Here is a 22,368-nt window from a genome sequence, read left to right as displayed (position 1 = left end):
GGTCGAGACCTACTGCCGGTACGGTGTTTTGTGCATGGCGTATACTTTTACGCCCCGCGTCGAGTCCTGCAGCCTGGGCATAGCGATCCCGGCGGCCCGGAGCAGGGGATGCAGCCGATGTTGCGCCTGTTTTCAATTGGTCCGAAGGTGACCAGACCAATGACAGTGGAGGTCGAAGTGATCGGGGCACCGATCGTGTTTCGAGTTGAGACCGGAGCGGCGGTGTCGATCATAAGCGAGCGCACCGCTCGTGCACTCCCCGGTCTACGTCTTTTCAGGTCTACCCTCGCATTGCACACGGATAGCGGTGAAGCGCTACCAGCGGTTGGCAGGGCACACGTCTTGGTCGCCCATCAAGGTCAGCGGGTCGCGCTCTTGCGGTTCGTGGTGCGAGTGGAGGGGCTCGCCCTTTTGGGTCGGAGCGGGTTGGCCCGCATTCAACTCGACTGGATGGCGCCAGCCGGTGGCCTTGGACGGCCCGTGCCGGGCCGATTGGGGTTTCGGCGGGAGGAGGAGGAGGAGGAGGAGGAGGAGGTTCCTGTTTCGGAGTTCGTACCTCCAGGTGCACCTGTGTCTCCTTCGAAACCCGAGGACGAGGTTCCAGCGGCAGGAGCCACGACGATGCAACATCGGTTGCCGTTCATTGCGTCCTGCAACTACGATATACGGTTCGGGAGCAACGGGAGCCATGCCAGCTGCGAAGGACTCTCGCGCTGCCACTACGTTCATGATACAGTGCACGGCCGTGTCGTTCAGGCGATTTCAACGGGGGATTGGAGCGAGCCGGTCGCATTCAAGAAGTTAGCGGAACGCGAACATCGACGGTGGCCTCTGCGACTTTCAGATGGAGACCGGCAAGCAAGTCGCCTCAACGTCGTGGCAACCAAGAGGCGTACGCGCATTGTGGTTCATAAATTGCTAATTGTTGTGTATTTGATTCTCGCAGCAAGAGTGATTCAGCTTGGCGTTGTTAAAGCAAATGCCGACAGTCCGCGTGTGAGCATAATGTGTTTGGTTGAGATCGACCAATATGATCAATATGATGTGAAGAACTTGCGGACGATCGTTGCGAATAAAGAGGTCTTTCTGATCTCCGGCTTCAAGGACAGTCCGCGGTTCGCTGCCATCTCATGTGTTGGATTTATACTGGGGAACGCGCTGTACGAGAAGGGAAGTTTGCATCTGCGCAGACGATGTTCTTGCTATTTTATAACATGGCTGTGGGTGCAATGTACGCTGATCGTCCGTGTGGATGTGCATGCTATTTCTCGACTGGATTTGATGCGTGGTTTTGTATGGGATTGCTGGTACTGCAGCCGGCTGATTGCCGGTTCGACTCGCATGTGGGACTCCAGCGCTGTTCAGCGTCACTCCTCCCGTTACTCTTGCGCAGGGGCCGGGCCGTTATCTTCCCAAGGCCACCCACCGCTGCTCAGCGTCACTCCTCCCGTTACTCTTGCGCAGGGGCCGGGCCGTTATCTTCCCAAGGCCACCCACCGCTGCTCCGCGCCAACGGCGGCGCCCTGATGTCTGGCAGGCTGAGCGTGTTTACCTGTTTCTGTCTGTGGGGAGGGGGGGGGGCGAGCAAGCTTGTCATACAGGCAAGGACGGGCAAGCTTGGCAAGCTTTGACAAACAAAGCTTGTCGGCCAGGGGGCGCGGGAGGTTCATCTCAGCGTGTCACCGTGACCTCGCCGGAAGGCGTGTAAGCATGTGCCGCCTGGGGGCGCTTCTACGGTCTACTGCTTTGGGATTCAACTCACTCGCATCGACACGATATATGTTGTGATGGGGATAGAAGGGTGAATGATGTGCCAGGTTAAAACAACGGCATTAGGGTTGCAGGTTGTGCAGATGAAGCACGTTTTCTTTTGTGCCATCTCATCGGGGTTTGATTCACGGCCACATGATTGATGCCATTTTTGGCTCTGGTTGCTTTCTGTGTTGTTGTGCCAATGCTTTTTGATTATTATCATTTTATAATCATGCTTTTCGTGGGGAGGAGTGTACTGTATGGGCGGAGCCCGAGTCACGGTTGGGGGTGGTCGCGTGGTTGTGGCTTCATATGTCACGACTCGCTCACTGGGGACTTGGAGCACCAGTCGGCGTCAGGAGCAGCATGTCCTGTCATTAGCAGTGTCCTGTAGGTCATGTGCCTGTAGAGTGCATCGAGTACGTAATAAAGCAGGAGCTACGGGCATCCGACGCCCACCCTCTCGCTTGAGGCAATAAAGCGGAGTTGTGTTACCCTCCGGCTCGTGTCTGCCTGCTTGCACTTCTATCACGACACTACACAAACCACTTCCATATTTGGTATGTCATTCCTTCCATCCATCCTTCAAAAATGAGGAAAAAAGAACCTTTCTAACCCACTGTGTTTCATTCGTTTCTAGTTTCTTGTTGTTTAGTTTTTGTGTTATTGATTATTTTGCATCAGGACAGGAAGGTCACCCCACTTGTTGGGGAAGTAACTGTCACTACCCCATGGGGCTACTTTTTAAGCGGTGAAACCATGACACTGCACAGCTTCCTTCGGACACAGGTATGATTTTTTTTCCAGATGTTTGACAAAATAAATAATAATAAAAAAAGGAGGCAGGTTCAAAAAAGGAAGTGGGTGGGGACGACCAACTGCTTTTTAAAATTATTTTATTTGGGCTTAGTCCATTAAAGTGGGAGCCCAATGCTGACTCTTCCTGCCTCCAATATCTAGCTGCTGAGACTTTCACTCTTATCAAACCATTCTGCAGTAGCCTCTAATCTTCCAAATCAGAATTTGTGGATTTCATATCTACATGTTCCACACTCCTCTTCTTCTTCTTTCGGCTGGTCCCGTTCGGGGTCGCCACAGCGGATCATCCGTATGATCCGCATAGTGATTTGGCACATGTTTTACGCCGGATGCCCTTCCTGACGCAACCCTGGTCGCCTCTTATGGCACAGGGATATGGTACACCTATTTTAACCGGGGTATACACCCGCCCAGTACACTGGTACTCATTTCGTCGACCTCGGAAGGATGACAGGCTGAGTCAACCCCCTGGTGTATTAATTCAGTGGCCCAGCGGGGATTGAACTCAGGACCTTTTGGATCCCAAGCCGCTGCCCTAACCACTGCGCCGACACCAGGCTCTTCATGTTCGACATATGTTCCACACTCCTATGTCAGCTAAATTAATCTTCAAACCCTCTGTTATTTAGCTATTACATGACTTCATGACCTCCAATTTAACACATCTCCAAGCATTACATTTTTGAGAGAGAGTGAAGATCAACTCCAACACATTTGCAAAAGATGGCAAAGTTCAAGACAAAACACCTTTCATATGGACAATGATTTTAAATTGTTTTATACCTGCCCTTCAGGAAGGATTTTCTTCTTTTGTCGGTGGATGAGAAGAGGCTGATCCAAATCTTCAATTTTCAATCTGTAATGGTCCCTGTGTGACAATAAATGATTAAAAAATTTTCAGATCTAACGAAAGTTGTGACAACTTATGGGATGAAGTGCAATCTATATGCTACTTTCGGTCACATAGAAACTGCGAAAAATAATGAAATTTTTGAGAGACGACCTCCACCCATACCCCTGTACAACGTACCCTCTTTTTTTTTCCTATACTCAAGACTCAGTGTAATGGTAAAAGCGTCCACTCCGTGTCTGGGAGGTCAGTGGTTCAAACCCCGGCCGAGTCATTGACACAGAGGACCTTAAAATGGTGTGTGCTGCTTCCTTGCTCGATGTTCAACTGCACAGACTGCACATTTAAAAGAATAGAGCATGGACAATCCGCATTGGTTGGCATCCATTGGGAGTTGGGTGTGGGGGGGGGGGTGGAGGAGGAAATTCCTTCTGAGTGCGATGAGAAAGGTGGCACCATTGTTGTGGGGTCGCTGGTGCACATAGTGCCCTGGGAAGTAACGGCACTTCTGCAGTGGCTGTGTTCTCTCGTCTAACAGTAATGGGTCATATCTCTTGTATTTGTCTGCATGTCCAGGTTATGAGGTGTATGGTGTGTGTGTGTGTGTGTGTGTGTGTGTGTGTGTGTGGGTGTGTGTGTGTGTGTGTGTGTGTGTGTGTGTGTGTGTGTGTGTGTGGGTGTGTGTGTGTGTGTGTGTGTGTACGTACCAGCTCCACTTCACACCCCAGATCCTGTTAAAAATAAAAAATTATGCCTTCAGGCCCAAGTCCTGTACTTATGAGGCAGGCAGAAACACAGCTCACTCAGCCTTGTATTGAAATGAAGTACCACTTCACACAGATTAATCAGTATGGGCAATGCACGGCATGTTGTTTTGAGGTTCAAAGGAGCGTTGAGTGGCCTCATTGTGAAACAGGTTTTGTGGAGGAATGTAACTGAGTATACATTGTTCAAGTCTGATTATAGAGTATGGGTGTGGAGGCAAACAAAAGGATCGATAAGACTCGTTTGTGACAACTGTGGAGGTGGTTTTTGGTTGGGATCCCAACTGATGCTCTACTCCCAAAAGGTTAGCATTCTTTATGGTAGTGATCTGAGACCAATCCTGTTCTTGGTGTACATTACTGGAAAAAAAAATCCACTGTACCCCTCTGCAAATGACACCACTCTGTGCAGAAGTTCCCCACCTCTCTTGCAGCAATTCCCCCGATGCCAACCTTGAGAAAATAAGCAACCGACCATCTACTGGAAGTCGGTCCCCTTATGTCAGAAAAAGATTGGTCGTCAAATCTCCAAATTATTTCTGTGGTAAGCCTCAGGGAAAGCTGCATTCTGTTGAGGTTCTCACCATGACCATCAGGTGCAACCTATCTTGTGGCACATACTATCACCAACTGGCTTCCAAAGACCATCGCTGCATTGGAACTTTCTGCAGACCAGGTTCTTCCTTCGCTGTCCTTCGATTAATATGGTGTACAAGGCTTCAATTTCAAGTGTTATCGGAAATATCTCCTGTGGATTGGTGTTGCATCTTCCCATCTCGCCCCAAATAAAGCAGTGGGATCAAAGACTCTCCCTTTCATTGGTATCCTGCAACAGGAGGCTGACTTTCAGTGTCTAATTATTCCTCGCCCGAGCTAAGTTGGTGGCTTTGCAGTCTTTTTCTGGCTCTATTCTGGTCTTGCTCCTGCTAAGTAAGCTTTGATCCTACAAGTGTTCACATGTTCTCCCAGTCATCCTGACTGACTTATGCTTCCAAAGTCCGAATGCTCACCTCCATTCATTTAGCTCTAGTTTTCCCTTGCAAGTAGAACAGTCTTTGTGAGTCAGTTGTCTCATGCTGTCCCACTCTGGACTTGAGGTCTGCTGCTGACTGCAAACTCGTGGCGTGTCCAGATTTCAACCCTGAACACAGCCACAGCTCGTGTGTCACTGTGCTCCTTTCACCTGGAAATCTTTCCCTCATGCTGCGGTACACGCCCCTACATTCTTGTCCTCCAGTTTCCCCTTAATCCCACTGTTTGTGTAACCTTTGTTGCATGTTGTTCTGCTCTTTTGTGAGCCTGGAATGTCTGGATAAAAATCCCATATAAATTATGTGTAAACATGTTTATAATTAATATCGTTTTGTAGCCTGGTGTTGGCTTAGTGGTTAGGGGAGCGGCTTGGGATCCTAGGGTCCTGAGTTCAAGTCCCGTCGGCCGCTGAATCAATACACCAAGTTCAAGCAAGCCCCTTCGGCCGCTGAATTAATACACCAAGTTCAAGCCCCGTCGGCCTCTGAATTAATACACCAGGGGGTTGACTCAGCCTGTCATCCTTCCAAGGTCGGCAAAATGAGTACCAGTTCCAGTGTGTGTACTGGTAGAGGGGCACTGCATCAGAGACACAGTCGCGCTTCAAGAAATGATAGCTCCCGGCAGCTAAGCTGCCATACGACCACCACCACCAATATCGTTTTGTCATACTGCAAAATATCCCCTTTTTTGTGCATGGTTTACAAGTCAAAAATGTGTGGTTACAGCATTTACTCATTTCAAATTTACTCAACCAGTTTTGGGGTTGTTAAAAGTACATAGAAAATTACTCGAAACTTACGGAGTCAATACTAAAATGCATTTATGGTTGTAACAAGGCCCCTTAATAGCCTAATATATGCTGTTAGATTGTCATTTGAATTTTTCAAAGGAAAGACAAAATTATCCTTGGATAATTTGGGGGAAGAAAGACTTGATGGCCGTGTTGTGCAAACATCAACCTGGTAGATGCTTATATTGATCACCAATTAAACCGATTTACTGAAAACAGGGCTGTGCGTATGATGCATTGTCTCCTGAAAGTTAAAGCGGGAATTTGGAATTTGGCCAGGGTGCCAGAAATTGCTTGCCTAGTCTTCACAAAGGACATAATGGGATCTATAATGTCCACCAACCAATGATAGAAGATGGGAAGCCCAATTTAATGTCCATCTGAGTGACCGCGCACACATTGATGAATTGCCGTGCCTGCTGAGCACCAAAATGGCAGACGTATGACACCAAGATGACAGTTAAAAGCTGGGGTCGGCTGAGATTCGGACCCAGGATAGACAGCTCAGAGGTGAATGCACATACCTTGAGGCTATACTGATAATTCAATCTGAAATCCAAGAGCAATTTAATGTAAAAGTTAACAAAAATATGAAATCAAAATTACAATCGTGGCCAAAATATTGGCACCCTTGCACTTTTTTCAAGGAACTCACAATTTTCTCTAAAAATAAGTTGAAATTGACATAAGTATTTGGTCTCCACAATTCTATATTTCACGATTAATATTACAGAACCTTTGTTTTTGATTGAGAACTTAATATATCCTTTCCAATCAGAAAATAAAAATGAAATAGCATTGACCAAATTATTGACACCCTAGACTTAATATTTGGTATCACAGCCTTTGGACAAAATAACTGAAGTCAAGCGCTTCCTCTAGCCATGAATGAGCTTCCTACATCTCTCTACTGGCAGTTTGGCCCACTCTTCTTGTGCAAACTGTTCCATTTCTCCTTGATCTGAAGGATGCCTTCTCCAAACTGCTGTTTTCAGATCTCCCCACAGGTGTTCAGTGGGATTTAGATCTGGACTCATTGCTGGCCATTTCAGAACAGTCCAGTGTTTTCTCTTGAACCATTCCTGCGTGCTTTTTGAAGTGTGTTTGGGGTCATTGTCCTGCTGCAAGACCTGTGACCTTCGACGTAGACCCAGCTTTCTGACACTGGGTTGAACAATGCACTCCAAAATGCCTTGGTAATCTCCCGATTTCATGATGTCATGCACACATTCAAGGCACCCAGTGCCAGAGGCAGCACAGAAACCCCAAAACATCACTGAACCTCCTCCATGTTTGACTCGAGGGAAGGTGTTCTGTTCTTTGAAGGCTTCATTATTTTTTTCTGTAAACATAGAGATGATATGCTTTATCAAAAAGCATGAATTTGGTCTTATCTGTCCCCAGAAGGATTTTTGGCTTGATCAGGTGTGTTTTGACAAACTCCAGTTGGACTTTCTTATGTCCCCCTCTCAGCAGTGGGTTCTCCTGTGTCTCCTATCATAGAACCCCCTTTCATCGAGTTGACGACAGATGTTGCGAGTTGAAACTGTCGTACCTTGTGTTCGAAGGTCAGCTTGAATCTGTTTGGCAGTTGATCGAGATGCTTTCTCCACCATTCGAACAATCCTTCGCTGCAATCTTCGAACAAGTTTTCTCTTGCGGCCACGTCCAGGGAGGTTGGCTCCAGTGCCATGGGCCTTAAACTTCCTGATAACATTGTGTACGGTGTATACAGAAACATCAAGGTCTCCGACGATGGACTTGTAGCCTTGACATTGTCCATGCTTGGCTGCAATCTTGTGTCTGACCTCCTCAGACAATTCTCTGGTTTTCTTTCTTTTCTCCATGCTCATTGTGGTACACACAGTGACACAAAACAGCAGAATGACTCCATTTCTCTATTCAAATTAGTTGAATGAGTGATTTTTTTATCCCCCGCCGCGTGGCGGAAGGGGGATATTGTTGTCACCCAGGTCGTCCGGCTGTCCGTCCGTCCGTCCGTCCGGGCGTCAACATTTATAGCTGCGAGTGCGATAACTCATAAACTGTTCGCCATATCGATTTGAAATTTGGGTCACACATGTACCACCTGAAAAGGAAGAACCCTATTGATTTTGGCCGTGGCCGGATCCAAAATGGCCGACTGGGGCGGCCATCTTGAAAAAAATGATTTTTGTAATAAATGGAAAACCGCTGATCTGATTTCAATTATTTTTGGTTACTACATTCCTCACCCCTGGGGAACTTTTTTGAGATGATGACCAAATGGTGTATTGTTTCCAATTCACCTCCCTCATTATCTGGAATATGTATGACCTATTTCATTCAATGGTGGGGGATTCCCCATCTCTGATGGTATATTTTTTTTATATTGCAGGCACCTGTAACTCACCACAGGTGAGTTAAATTCCAAAGTCAAGGAGAATCACCTGCTTGAAATCTAATTATTTCTTACAACTTCTAAAAGGTGCCAATAATATTGTCTGGGCCATTTTAGGATTTATTTGTGGAATACGCTAAGATTTAGTAATTTTTTTCAGCTTTTTTTGTTTTGTTCCATTGCAAACCAAATAAATAAATGTGTGGATACCAAAAGATGTTGTAATTTCAACAATCTTCTGGAAGAAATGGTGCATTATTTGAAAAAAAGTGCAAGGATGTCAATATTTTTGGCCACAACTTTACCTTTTGAAAATGCAAGGAAATTAAAAAAATGAACCATTTAAAGTTTTATTGACAAGTGTGGAAATACTTTAATCCTTAATTTCACACACATCCCATAAAGCTGTGTGTGCAAACACCTGCAACATGATGAACACAGACAGAGTAGCCACCCTAAGGGGAATCTTGTTCCAAATATGCAATTGTAATTGTATTGGTCATGGTCAAATGCACTGCTCCGGCACATGCTTCCACACCTGACCTGACTTGCTTTGATTGCTCCCGAAAATAAAAATAACCCGGATTATGTATATGAAGCAAAAACATGCCAACTGCTTATGTGCATATATAATACATTGTGGTTATAGAGCTTGGATAATTTAAATTGCAATCGGCCAGAGGCTGACACCGAAGAACTGAAGCCGAAAACCCGAAGCCTGAAGCTTATTGTCATGTTTCCTTCACAAGGCTTATGATGCCAATCGGATCAAACATTTTGATATTTGATGATCCTTTTAACAGTTGTTTAGGTTGTTTTTACGCTGAAAGGAAAACTTGTAGGGAGGGCATTGCGATTGTGAATACGACTCTTCCGAAGATGGCTTCGGCTTACACGAGTACTAAAATGGCAGATGTATGATGTTTTTTTTTCCAGATTACAAAATTTGTGGGTGACATCAGGCCAGCTGTCCAACCAATGGGTATAGAGCAGACATACAACCACTTACTCCATTTTATATAGATTATCAAAACCTCAAAATTACTTGTAGTAATCAGCAAAAGAGGTGGATGCTTCACGGTATAGAAAGGTGCTTCGTGGTGTCTTGTCCCAAGCAATGTCATCGATTCTGTAAGTGCGGTTGTTGTAGCGAGTGATCACCATTGCACCCACCAACTGCCGCATGCATTCATCACGAAAGCCTTCATGACCTTTCTGGTGGTACAAATCTTGCCTGAAAAACAAAACAAAACAAGCTTATCAAACAGTTACTAAATACAATGAAGGGCTGTTTTGCAGGTTTTAATAAACATTGACAGTGAAAGGAAAACCCAAAATTTCTGAAAATGATAAATAAATGCTGCCCTTGCAACATGAGAAATGACAAAAGATTATCACAGAAAATACAAAGCAAAAAGAAAAGAGTTGTACATTGGAAGTGTTTTGTACATGAACGCTTCACATTACACAAAATTGCAGATGCATTTTTGAAAATCCAGATGCCAAATCTGCACTAATAAAAGGAAATGTGTGTGTCGGTGTGTGTGCATGTCAGTGTGTCTCTTCCAAAACTCCAAAACCATGAAACCTAGCAGCCTGAAACTTTGCATGCATACTAAGAAAACTCCATGGAAGTGCAAAAGTGAAAATTGGGTGTTTGGGTTAATTAAAAAACCCCTTTTGAAGATAATTAATGGACTTATTTCATTATATCCTTCATCAGGCGATACTTGGCCACCTCGCTGTCTGGGGTCTTAAGGCGTTTCCTGGGTAACCACACTGGGGTCTGAAGGTCAGGTCAGGTATGGGAGCATGCGTCAGAGCAGCGCGCTGCTGTATCCACTTTCCGCCGGTACTCCAGGGCCTCCGTCTGGCCATCCCCCAGGCAGATGCCTGGCCCATCCCCATCTCCTTGAGATGCCGATCAACCTGCTGCAACCACAAGGCACATGGTCGGCCCATTGGCCTCCTCCACTCACAAGACTCCCTCGCTGAGAGAATCTAGTGAGCAGGATCAGTGTCAGGAAAACGAGCCACATGTCGATACAGCCACAGCTGACGCTCATGGAATATGCAGGTAACAAATCTCATTTGAGTCTCTCTCAGCAACTGCTTGTTGGACACAAAGTCCGGCTAGCGATAGCCAAGGATTATCCAAAGAGACCTGGTACCAAAGGAATTAAGTCTCTGTCTCAGATCCTTGGTCAGAGTCCAAGTCTCACATCCATAGAGTAAGACTGGAAGCACCAAGGACCTGAAAACTCGGACTTTCGTCCTCCCGCACAGGTACCGGCAGCGCCACACCCCATTATCCAGTGAATCCATGAGTCCTCAGGCCCGACCCAGACGTCTATTGACCTCTGACTCACAGCCAGCAGAGACATGAATATCACTGCCAAGGTAAGTGAATCTCTCCACGACCTCAACATCCTCACCACAAACAGGCACAGACAGGACAGCAGCATCCAAGATGTCATTGAAAGCCTGTGAACCAATGGGTATATAGTTGCAAGGCGGTCTGAAGCCGCCATTTTTTTTGCCTGCTCGACCACGACTTGACTTGGAACAGGCCGCAACAATTTCTTAACAATAAAGTTGTTGTTTTCACTTTCCTCACTCATTATCAAATGCCTGTTCATCAGAGCAATGAATTGCTGGGTATATTGCAGTGCTTATAAACATCCGGAGACGTAAGCGTTTGTGGCTTGACATTTCGGCCGTCTCCGGGAAGTGTATGTTTAATGTGTTGCTACTCATGAGCCAAACTGGCCGTTTCTTCGCTGGAGTGCTTCCTCACTCATATTATTGAATGCCTGTTCATAGCTTCGAATTGCTGGGTACATTGCAATGCTTATAAACATTCGGAAACGTCAGCGTTCGTGACTTGACATTTCAGGCGTCTCCGGGAGGTATATGTTTAACATGTTGCTAATCACGTGTCAAACTATAGCTGTTTCTTAACCGTTTCGTTAGAGTGCTTGCTTGAGTGCTTAAGCCAGTTGGCGAGTGCTCTCCAAGCTGTTTTGTTGTTAGTGTCGGTAAAATAGCCGTGCTCTCAGGGGAACGTCGATTAAACAGATGCATGTTTCTGCCTGTGTTGGGCCCTGGTGAATTTTGTGAATATCCCACTTAAATTCCTTTTTCAAAGAACTCTGTTGAAAGGCAAATCTTTGTGTTTGTCGTAGTCCTCCAAGGGTGAGCTCAAAGTACGCACATTCATTTTGGAAAGGGGTCACGATTCACAGACCAAGCTGTGAAGTTTTCTGAATTCAAAGTTTTGTGCCAATGGCTCTCTTCAGGATCATTACTGAGCTCAAGACAGCTTCCAAATGTAGTTTCTTTGTTTGTAGTGATATTCCCAGGGATGTTTTTTAGATATCTGTGAGGTTCTTTATCATTATTCCCGTAGCTCCAAGTGTCACTGGTACAACTTTGGCATTATTCAGCTTCCAGGATCTTTTCACTTCATGCTTGATGTCTTGGTATTTGGTCATTTTCTCGATTTCTGCATCGTTGGTCCAAAATCACCAGTACTAACACCTCAATGAGCAATGCCTTCTTCTCTTCTTTTTTGTACCGAAGTATGATATCTGGTCACAATGCTTTGTTTTCGATGTCCACACTCGATGGGATCATAAGGCTGTATATGAGCGGTACTTCAATGTTTTCAGTGATTGCTTTTGGTTAATTTTCCCACAAATATTCTGGAACTGGGATATCAAAGTTTTCCTAATTGGACGGATCAGAAGTGGGCGTGTAGCATTCCTGATCCGAATTCTCCTCGGAAAGGCCACTATTTGCACTCGCGGCTCGGCGCGTATCTTGTACGAGCGCAGGACAGCCCGACGCTCGGTGCTCACAGGTGGTGCGGGAATGGCCGTAGAAGGAGGGAGGTGAAGGTGGTGGAGGGTTTCCGGCGGTGGCCGATGGCCATGGTGCCGCTTGGAATGGCGGTGATGCGATGTTCGCGGGAGCGAGTTGTGAAAGTAAAGGTCGTGGCTGTTGGCGTTGTTGTTGTTGTCTGACGGTTGGAGCGTGATTGGTTCAAAGTAAAGATAGAACAGAAAAACGGCTATCTCAAAGCGTCGCAGCTCAAATGAATCACATTAATTCCCTCTAAACAACGGGTTTTGGGCTAACTACACGTACTTAGAGATATCTCACCTACGGGGCCTGAATGGTGGTTTGCGAATTTCCACAACCGTAACAATATCAACGGTTGGTGAAGTGTTGCTCTCTCCACCTCCCCCCTCACTCCCCTGTGTTCATCCTCTCTGCCTCCCCTTCCCCCTCCTATCTATCTATCTATCTATCTATCTATCTCTCTCTCTCTCATATTAAAGAGGGTGGAATAGCAAATAATGGTGAAATTTATTGCAAAGGAAAACATCAGGCATGATGAAGATTAAAGACTACAGCAGGGGTTTCCAACCTTTTTTACTGGGGTACCATTTCACATGTTCGTGGTCCCACCGAGTACCACTGTACCAAAATTCACCGAAAATAGTGTTTATTTGTGATACAGATATGACAATGGGGAGTTAAACAATACTAACAATTCACAACGATGACATTGAGCAATCTGATCTGAACAAAAGAATGATACAGTAAGTACCTATTTCATTGTGTAAAATGTCCAGTCAATGGGATGGTTGAGCCTGCTTCTTGCTCACAAGCAGGTCGGTGTCAGGCTTTGTTTTGGATAAAGTGCACCGAACATCATGTTCAACATCCAGTCGGGATCTTTGTTTTGTTTTTAGAATAACGACTGACGAGAACCCAGCTTCACACAGCCATGTAGATGGGAATACTATGAGCGAATGAACAGCCAGGGCAGCTAGCTTAGGGTAAGACCCCAACATTCCACACCAGAAGTCCGCAAGATTAATCTCGTCAAACTGATCTCAGGCTGTGGAGTCGTTCTGGAGATTAATCAAGCTTTCCTGCAGTCCTGTTCCAGGTGGCAAATCCAATGCATTCATGTGAAATGGGTTGCGAATCATTTTCAGATCCAGTTCCTTGAGATCCGGAAAATAGGAATTAAATTCCTCATCCAAATAAGCGAGGTGATCTTTTACCAGTTGTATGAACTCCCTTGGGGGATTCTTTTCACGCTTCTGAAGAATATCGGCCATGCAAGAAAACATGATGACCACTCCCGCTTCGACATTTGTCTTCCACAGACGGAGTTTTTCCTGAAATCCCTTGACCTTGTCGATGAAGTCAATTATAGTCGCGCCGGTCCCCTGAAGAGACTTGTTCAGGGCGTTTAACTGAGAGAAAATGTCGACTAAATAAGCCAGGTGCAATGCCCAGTCGGGGTCATTCAAAGCAGCGACGAAATCGACAGACTTTGGTTTTCCATCGTTTTCGAAGAATTTACGGAGCTCATCTCGCAGTTCAAACACGTGCTCCGCCATATTTCCACGGGATAACCATCTCACCTCAGTGTGGAATAAGAGAACTTTATGGTCGGAGCGAAATCCTCGCAAAGTTTCTTGAAAAGTCGCGAATTGAGAGTCTGGGATTTCACATGGTTCACAATTTTGATCATGGTTGAGAGAACGTCAGTCAATGGCTTGGGGAGCGCTTTGGCTGCGAGTGTGTGGCAGTGGATCGTAGAGTGTAGGCCGCACACTTCAGGAGCAACTGCCTTCACAAGCATTTGGAAACCTGATCTGCACCCCAACATAGCTGGAGCACCATCTGTAGTACAGCCTTTCAGATTAACCCATGACAGCCCAACTTGATCAAAGACGGAAGACACCGCTTCGAAAATGTCCTTTGCTTTCGTTGTGGTTTTAAGCGGGCGGCAAAATAGTATTCCATCCTTTAACTTGGTTTTATGCACGTACCGAACCAACGCTAACAGTTGGGCACAATTTGCCACATCAGTTGACTCATCCAATTGCATAGCAAATCCGCATGGAGATGCCTTGATTTCTGCCACCACCTGGTCACGAATATTGGTTGACATTTCTTCAATGCGCCTCTGAACTGTGTTGTTTGACAACGAAAGAAAATTGAGCTTCTTGGCGCTTTGTTCTCCCAGCATGAGACGTACGATATCCTTTGTGGCGGGAAGGATGAGGCTTTCACCGACGGTGTAAGGTTTTTTCTGTTCTGCAATTCGCAGTACAACTAAGTAAGATGCCTTTACGGCTGCCGTGGACTGCTGTTGAAAACTGCCGCTGCCGTCGAAGCGTGCTCTTTTTATGGCATTTTCCTTCCGACAAAAAAAAAATCATGGTCCTTGTCGCTGTGTTCAGGATGAACAGAATCAAAATGGCGTTTCAATAGACTTGGCTTCATAGATTGATTGCCAAGAACTTTTCCACAAATCACACACTGTGGAGCTTCTAATTCACCTTTTTGGATGGAAGTGAATCCTAACTTGAGATAACTCTCCGAATATTTTCGCAATGACATGATGCTGGTGAACGATAACGGTAACAATAAGCAATGATGACAGTGTGGCGTGTGGAGACAAAACGAATAATAAGACTTGTGCACAATGGCCAATAACAAACAGCTGTCAGTGTACAGCAGCTTTCGATATAAATTTAATTATTGTGCACAAGCTGCATGAGAGAGATGTAAAATAAAAACTGCATTTAATTAAAAAAAAAAGCACGCTGCCGCGTACCACACCACGTACCACCGAGAAAGTCCAAATGTACCACAGGTTGGGAACCCCTGGACTACAGTATTGACAGCAAAGTATGGTGATGATTGTTCATCATTGTCCTCTGTATTAAACTGCACCTTGTGTGTGCGTGTGAGGCTTTTCCTCATGAATGAGGCAATCAAGAATGATGTCCTGCACTGGCTACCTAAAGGTCCAAATTATTATACAATGAAGCTTCCCCTCTGATGGGACAGATCAAAGCTGAAGAATGCCTTGAGAAGTAATTCAAGTATTGTTCTGGCCTGATCATAAATGGAACATAATAATCTGGTGAGATCATAAAGCTTATTAGTCCAGGCAATCTAGCCCATTTTTTCACTTGATCGGGAACAAATTGCAACATAATTTTTTTTAGCGCAATGCATTTCTAGTAGGCTCCCCAGAACACCATACTAAAAGTCCTAAGAAATCCCTGTTGCGGAAATACGTCTAATTTGCATAAATCTAATATGGCGGCCAATTATAAATATTGTACCATATCTTTGCTCACAGATGACATATTTGAGTGATTTCAACTTCTAGGATGGGTATTTTGTATACAAGGATGCATTTAGCATACTTTTAAACTTCCCCCTGGAACAAAATCTCATTTGCATAAATCCAATATGGCCACCAAATATCAATATCTTGCCAAATCTTTGCTCTCAGATGATGTATTTTAGTCATTTAAATTTCTATATTGAGATCTTTGGATCCAAGGATGCATTTATAATACTTAAAAATTTCATTGGATGCATCTAGGACACATGCTATATGCAAAGTCTGCATATGTATACCTGCAAATGATGCTTAATCTGCCAGAAAGTCATTCAGATGTCCATCAGCAATTTGAGAAAGGATACCATGTGGTGAGGCGCAGTGATAGGTACTGGGCAGGACTATCCATGGATCTCACAATTGAGCAAGTGCTGATGAGAAGTACAAAGACACATGGAGGCCTGACAAGAGGAAAAGGAATGACAAAAACTCAGCGTTTGGTGTGGGTCCTTTCCATGCCAGCATGTGCAAATATCAACGAGGCCATGCAGAAGCTCAGTGGCATCTCATTTGAAACCAATGACCAGCACAAAGACCTGTCAAAAGCAAGACAAGCTAGAGATGTCAATGACACCCTTGATCTTATCAGCTATCTCAGGGAGAGAGATCCATTCGCATGGGATCTGTCCCTGTTTAACATTGCAAATGGCATGACAGCCCAGGAAGGAGTCAATGTTGAAAGATCAAGAACAGTTGGAGAAAAGATTCTAGCATCCATGGTTGGGAAATCTGTAGAAGAGTTCACCTTCCGGAAATGTGATCGAGCAGTGACACTTAATTCAAGATCAACTGTCAAGATCAAAGGAGAATCTGTGAAGGTAGATCCACAGTTGATCTTCCAGAGACTGGTAACCATTGGGGAGTGCTGTGAAGATCTACAATCACTCTTCAAATATGAACTGTGTAGTTACCCCCAGCATTGTTTGAATCTTCCTTCCTTCCACCACAGGCCAACAAGGCTGTCCTTGCTGATGTTCTCTGGAAGACCATGCAAGGGGAGCAACGAGAACCAATTGGAAATGTCCAGTATATTCTCGATGGTGGTGCGCTACTTCATCGTCTTCCATGGCCAAGAGATTCCACATATGAGAGTGTCAGTCAGCTTTATGTCACATATGTTACACATAAATATGGGGCTGCTACCATTATCTTTGATCGATACCAAGACGGTCCAACAACAAAAGATGCCACGCACATGAGAAGGACAGGGGCTTGTTCAGGCATGAAAGTAAACTTCACTGGTGGAATGGTTATACAGTCCAAGAAGGAGGAATTCTTGAAAAACATTGACAAACAAACAGCGATTTATTGTTTATCTTAGTGACAAACTAGAGCGGGCTGGGTGTAATATAGATCATGCAAAGCATGATGCTGATGTGCTCATTGTCCAAACAGCTGTTGCATATGCTAGAATCAAAGACACTGTCCTGATAGGGGATGACACGGACTTGCTCATCCTCCTACTGCATCATGCTGAACTGGATGCACATGACTTGTTCTTGGCCCCAGAGCCCAGGAAATCAGCAAAAGAGATCAGGATATGGTGCATAAAGCAGTGTAAGGAATTTCTTGGTCCTGATGTTTGTGACCATGTGTTATTAACCTCCGCCATCGAAGATGGACGGAGGTTACTGGTTTTACCCGTCTGTTTATTTGTGAACAGTATTACGGAAAAACTCCTGGACGGATTTCGACGAAACTTGGTGGGGGGATTAGGTATGGTCCAAGGATCATGCCATTAGATTTTGGACTCGGTCCAAAGTTCAATATGGCCGCTATGGCGGCCATTTTGAAAAAATATTTGAATTTTTGTTTTTGCATTTGTACATGTTTTAAGTGAATTCCAACCAAAAAAAATAAATTTGTTAGAGAGAAAAAAAATTTTTGCAACTTTTTTTCAAAAAGATTTCGATTTTATTTGAAAAATATTTGATTTTTTTTTTTTTGCATTTCTACATGTTTTAAGTGATTTCCAACTCCCCCCCCCCCGCAAAAAAAAATTGTTAGAGAAAAAAAAACAAATTTTGCACCTTTTTTTTCAAAAAAAAATTCGATTTTTTTGGGCATTTCTACATGCGCGTCGATCCAGTTTAGTTTATTCAATCGTGGTTCAGTGGAGTCCGATCCGTTTTGACTTACAATTAATAGGATATCAGGTTCACTTAAGTGACCCAGCAGTATTGGCGGCAGAGGTTTTGCACTCCACCGAGTGCTCCCCCTCTAGTTTATCCATGCAATCCTTGGCTGCGATACAACTTCTCGCCTGTTTGGATAGGGAAAGGGTTTAACAGTAAGGAAGATCAAGAGTGTTGCCCTGTTCCGTCAGCAAGCTCAGGTGTTCAGCCAAGAAGGACATGTGGCAAAACAGGACATTATTGCAGCAGGAGAAAAAGCACTTGTGTCATTATATGGTGGTGCCAAAGAACAAGGACTGGACACTTTACGATACAGGTGATTTTGTGAGGTTTCCAAGAGCACATCTCATGTCGAACTTCAAACTCTACCCCCAACCTCAGCAGCTGCAAAATATCACAGCCTCCGTGTATATTATCAGATGATGGAGTGGAAAGGAAGAAGCATCAATATGAAGCCCGAAGAGTGGGGATGGCACATGGTGGATGGACAATGTTTGCCAATACAAACTGACCAGCTTGCAGCCTCATCAAAACGACTGGATGTCATCTGCTGTAACTGTAAAACAGACTGTAATACAAAGAGGTGCACATGCAGAAAGTATAGTCTGCATTGCAGTGCTGTTTGTGGAGAATGCCGTGGGACAAGTTGTGCCAACTCACAGCTACCAGATTTCACTGATGACTATAATGATGACCTTGATGGCATCTTCAGTAGAGTATTAATATGCCTGCAATGAAACACTAGCCAAAGAAGTGACTGTAATAAATTTGATCACAAAATATCGATATTTGGTGGCCATATTGGATTTTATTAAATTCATCCATCATTTTATTTAAACCCATCCAATCAAAATATTAAACTATCCCAAATTTAGCCTTTGATCCCCTCAAATATTCTAGAAATATAAACTGCTCAAACCTGTCAGAGTAAATATATGGCAAAATATTGATATTTGGCAGAAATATTGGATTTATGCAAATGAGATGTGTATCAAAATACATCCAAGAATGTTAAATTCTCTAAATGCATTCTTGTATGCAAAAGATATATACTAGAAGTTGAAATGGCTCAAATATATCATCCAAGAGCAAAGATGTGGCAAAATATTGATATTTGGCGACCATATTGGATTTATACAAATGAGATTTTGTTCCAGGGAAGTTTAAAAGTATTCTAAATGCATCCTTGTATACAAAATACCCATTCTAGAGGTTGAAATCACCCAAATATGTCATCTGTGAGCAAAGATATGGCACAATATTGATAATTGGCTGCCATATTGGATTTATGCAAATTAGACATATTTCCGCAACAGGGATTTCTTAGGACTTTTAGTATGGTGTTGTGGGGACCTCATAGAAATGCAATGTGCTAAAAAAAATTCTGTTGCGATTTGTTCCCGATCATACCTTTTTTGCCTGGACTATATGATAAGCATAAAGGGTCAAGGTAAAATGCAAACAACCCTTGTGTTTGATGTTCTCCAGAAAATATCCATTCCATGCTGATAAAGTCTGTTGAGTCACAATCACACTCATGGATCATTTCCCAAAGGGTCAGGTGGCATTGGTTTGAAAAACAATAACAGGTTGGCTGACATACTGTAGGTCGCAGAGAGGCAGCTGACACTGCTTGCTGCAGCAGATGGTTCTGTCTTTGAGAGACTGCAACTAAAGGCCAGATTATTTAAATTTGCACAATTTTCTCAATTTTACAGGAGCTTCATCAAGGACTTGAATAAGTTTTCCAACACTTTTCAGTACTCAGAAATGCTTTCTCCTTTTCCCAGGACTTTCAAGGAATGGGAAAACCATGTGTGAGCGAGCCGGCGAGAACTGTGAGCAAATAGACCTGGCGCTGCTGGACGAGGGGTGAGGCAGCGAGCCGGAGTAGCTTGTTTGTGAAGAGGTGCACAAAACAGCAGGCAGTGTTGTATTTTCACAATACTGTCAGACCCCAGCACTTGCAAGTAATAAAATTAAACCTGCTTCTATATTCATGCTTCACATTTTTCTTTCAATTATATATATATATATATATATATATATATATATATATATATATATATATATATATATTTTAATTATCTTACACTTGGGACTGGTGTCCGATATTCACTGCCGCTGATATTAATTCAGCCTGGGAATTCTTCCGCAGAAAACTGCTGTCTTATGCACATATTCATTCTCTCTCATCTTCAATTAACTTACTCATCCTGCTGCTCTTGGTTCTCTGAATCCTTACAGGTGAGGCTGTTGCTATAAAACAACTTGCATTCTCCTCCTGGAAGGCAAATCCAACCGAAGAAAACTTCAGATCATTCCACAAAGCCCACACAAGTGTGTGTCTACCTTCAGGAGAGCCAGAAAACACGTCCAATCTCAAGAATGAGCTTTCAAACTTGTATCCCTCCGCTAAAACCTGGTGGCGCCTTGTCAAGTCGGGCTCTGGTGTATGCTCCCCTTCGATCCCTCTCCTCACTTCAAATGGCACCACAGCAGACATCACTCGTGAGAAGGCCGAATGCCTCAATTCTCCATTCGCTTCAAAATATTGTGTTCCCAACACCGCCCCCCCCATCCCACCCTTCCCAGTCGTACCCAATTGCTCCTGAAATTTGTCTTTTGCACCTGAAAAGGGGGTAAAGTTTATGGCAACCCTCGACAACAGGACCAGACGGCATAATCTCACATGTCCTAAAAACATGGTCTGCTGCTCTTGCGTTTCCTCTCTCTGCCTTTTTCACCCTGTCCTTTACCAATGGTAATCTTCCATCTGCATGGGAATTACCAATATCATTGCATAGAAAAGGTGCAAAAACGGATCACCTTAACTACAGCTCAATTAGCTTACTTCCAATCATCAGCAAGGTCATTGAATCCATCAGCGCAGTTGACATATAATCATTCTTTTTCTCCAACAGCCTCATCTCAGATCATCAATTTGGATTCAGACCTGGTCACTCTACCTTGGACATGCTACTTCTATGCTCCAAACAATGGTGGAGGCCCTCAATATCAGACATGAGTTCAGAGCCGTCTCTGGACATATCTCGAGCTTTTGATACAGTCTGGCATCCTGCCTTGCTTTCCAAACTGTCGTCGATGGAATCAAAGGTCAACACCACTCTTGGATAACTGACTTCCTCCACTCTCGAAGCAAATGTGTGGCTCTCAATGGAACCCTTTCTAAGCTGAAGTACCACAAGGCAGTGTTTCCTCTCTGCCTTTTTCACCCTGTCATATTCCTAATCTTCATGAATGATCTCACTGAATCTGAAAAATCCTCTATCACTTTGCTGATGACTCCACTCGCTGCTATGATATCTCTCATCCTTCTGATAGACAGACAACAGCCTCTTCCCTCTCCTCAGATCTTGACATAAATCACAAACTCATCAAACACAATTTTGATGATGTATTCCATACTGTCCACCCTTTGCATTTTCCCTTTACTCCTCAATACCTGGATCCCTTGTTTGTCCGACTCCGTTTACTTTGGCCCTCCACCCTGCTGTTGGTGTCTCCCCTTTCTCCTGCTGATCACTTTGTTATACTGTGTCCTGATTTATTCTGTCATCACTCTTCCACAAGCCTAGACCATGTTAAAAAAAAACAAAAAAAAAATTAAATGCAGTACTGTCCTGCAATAATAATAACTAGCCGAAACCCCGTCACAGACGGATTCCGTTCATTCAACCACCCTCACCAGCTCACCCACACTTGAGGGACATGGACTGGACAGGGCGTGCTTGCCCCCGCCTACTCATCACCCGCCCCTGCCCCATTCCCCCCCACCTCCCACACCCAAACCTTCAATTTGCTTACCGCCGCCACAAAATTTAATTACCCCGGCCCCCGTCTCTTAATTCCCCGCCCCACTTGCCCCCGACCCCTGTCCACCCCCTCACACTCAACCCCGCCTAATTCACCCCAGCCCCCGCCCACTCATCCTCCGCCCCATTTCCCCCCCATCCCAAAAATTTGTTTACCTTGCCAGGGGTGCAAATTAACATTTTTATCCACCGGCCAGCAGGGCCGGTGACTAGAAAAAGTTACCGGCCCAGCAGAATTTCTACCGGCCCGATAAAATAAAGACAAAAGTCACAAATTTGATATCAAACACTTTTAATATACTCACATGAGTGAGTTTGATGAGTGAGGTTGGTTGGATGAGTGAGGTTGGATGAGTGAATTTGATGAGTGAATTTGATGAGTGAGGTTGGTTGGATGAGTGAGTTTAATGGAGGAGGTTTGCAGAATAAGTGAGTTTGATGGAGGAGGTTGGGTGGATGAGTGAGTTGGATGGATGCATGAGTGAGTTTGATGAGTGGGGTGGGGGTGGGGGATGATGCAGGGAGGAAGAGGTTGTGGGTGATGGGGGGACCTTTCTGGGGTGGGTGATGGGGGGCGGGGGGGTTGTGAGTAGTGCTGGGGGGGGGCATTTTTGTGGGTGATGGGTGGTTGTGGGGGTGGTTGTGGCTGATGGACGATTGGGGGGGGGTTGTCCACCCAACATCACAGATAAACTCACTCATTAACCCAACCTCACCCATCAAACTCACTCATGAACCGAAAAGCCTCATCAAACTCACTCATTAACCGAAAAGCCTCATCA

General features: G+C 44.6%; 1 protein-coding gene across 7 annotated transcripts in view; it reads right to left on the bottom strand.

Annotated features, from left to right (window-relative positions):
• LOC147026480 (piwi-like protein 2) overlaps positions 1 to 22,368 on the bottom strand; it is a 241,084-nt gene that overhangs the window by 84,631 nt on the left and 134,085 nt on the right. For all 7 annotated transcript variants that reach the window (XR_015058368.1, XM_085881917.1, XM_085881921.1 and 4 more), the window contains exons 13-14: positions 9,436 to 9,624; positions 3,355 to 3,439 (exon numbers count right to left, since the gene is read on the bottom strand). Coding sequence is in view for 6 of the 7 variants with exons in the window: in XM_085881917.1 (XP_085738043.1) it covers positions 3,355 to 3,439; positions 9,436 to 9,624 (274 nt within the window). In the remaining variant the exon portion in view is untranslated. The remainder of the gene's footprint in view (positions 1 to 3,354; positions 3,440 to 9,435; positions 9,625 to 22,368) is intronic.

This window comes from Eptatretus burgeri, chromosome 5 (genome assembly GCF_056783735.1).
Source record: "Eptatretus burgeri isolate ZD-2024b chromosome 5, Ebu_testis_v1, whole genome shotgun sequence".
In the NCBI taxonomy this organism is placed as follows: Eukaryota; Metazoa; Chordata; class Myxini; order Myxiniformes; family Myxinidae; genus Eptatretus; species Eptatretus burgeri.
The sequence above is the reverse complement of the archived record's forward strand: the minus strand, read 5'-3'. Positions and strand labels throughout refer to the sequence as shown.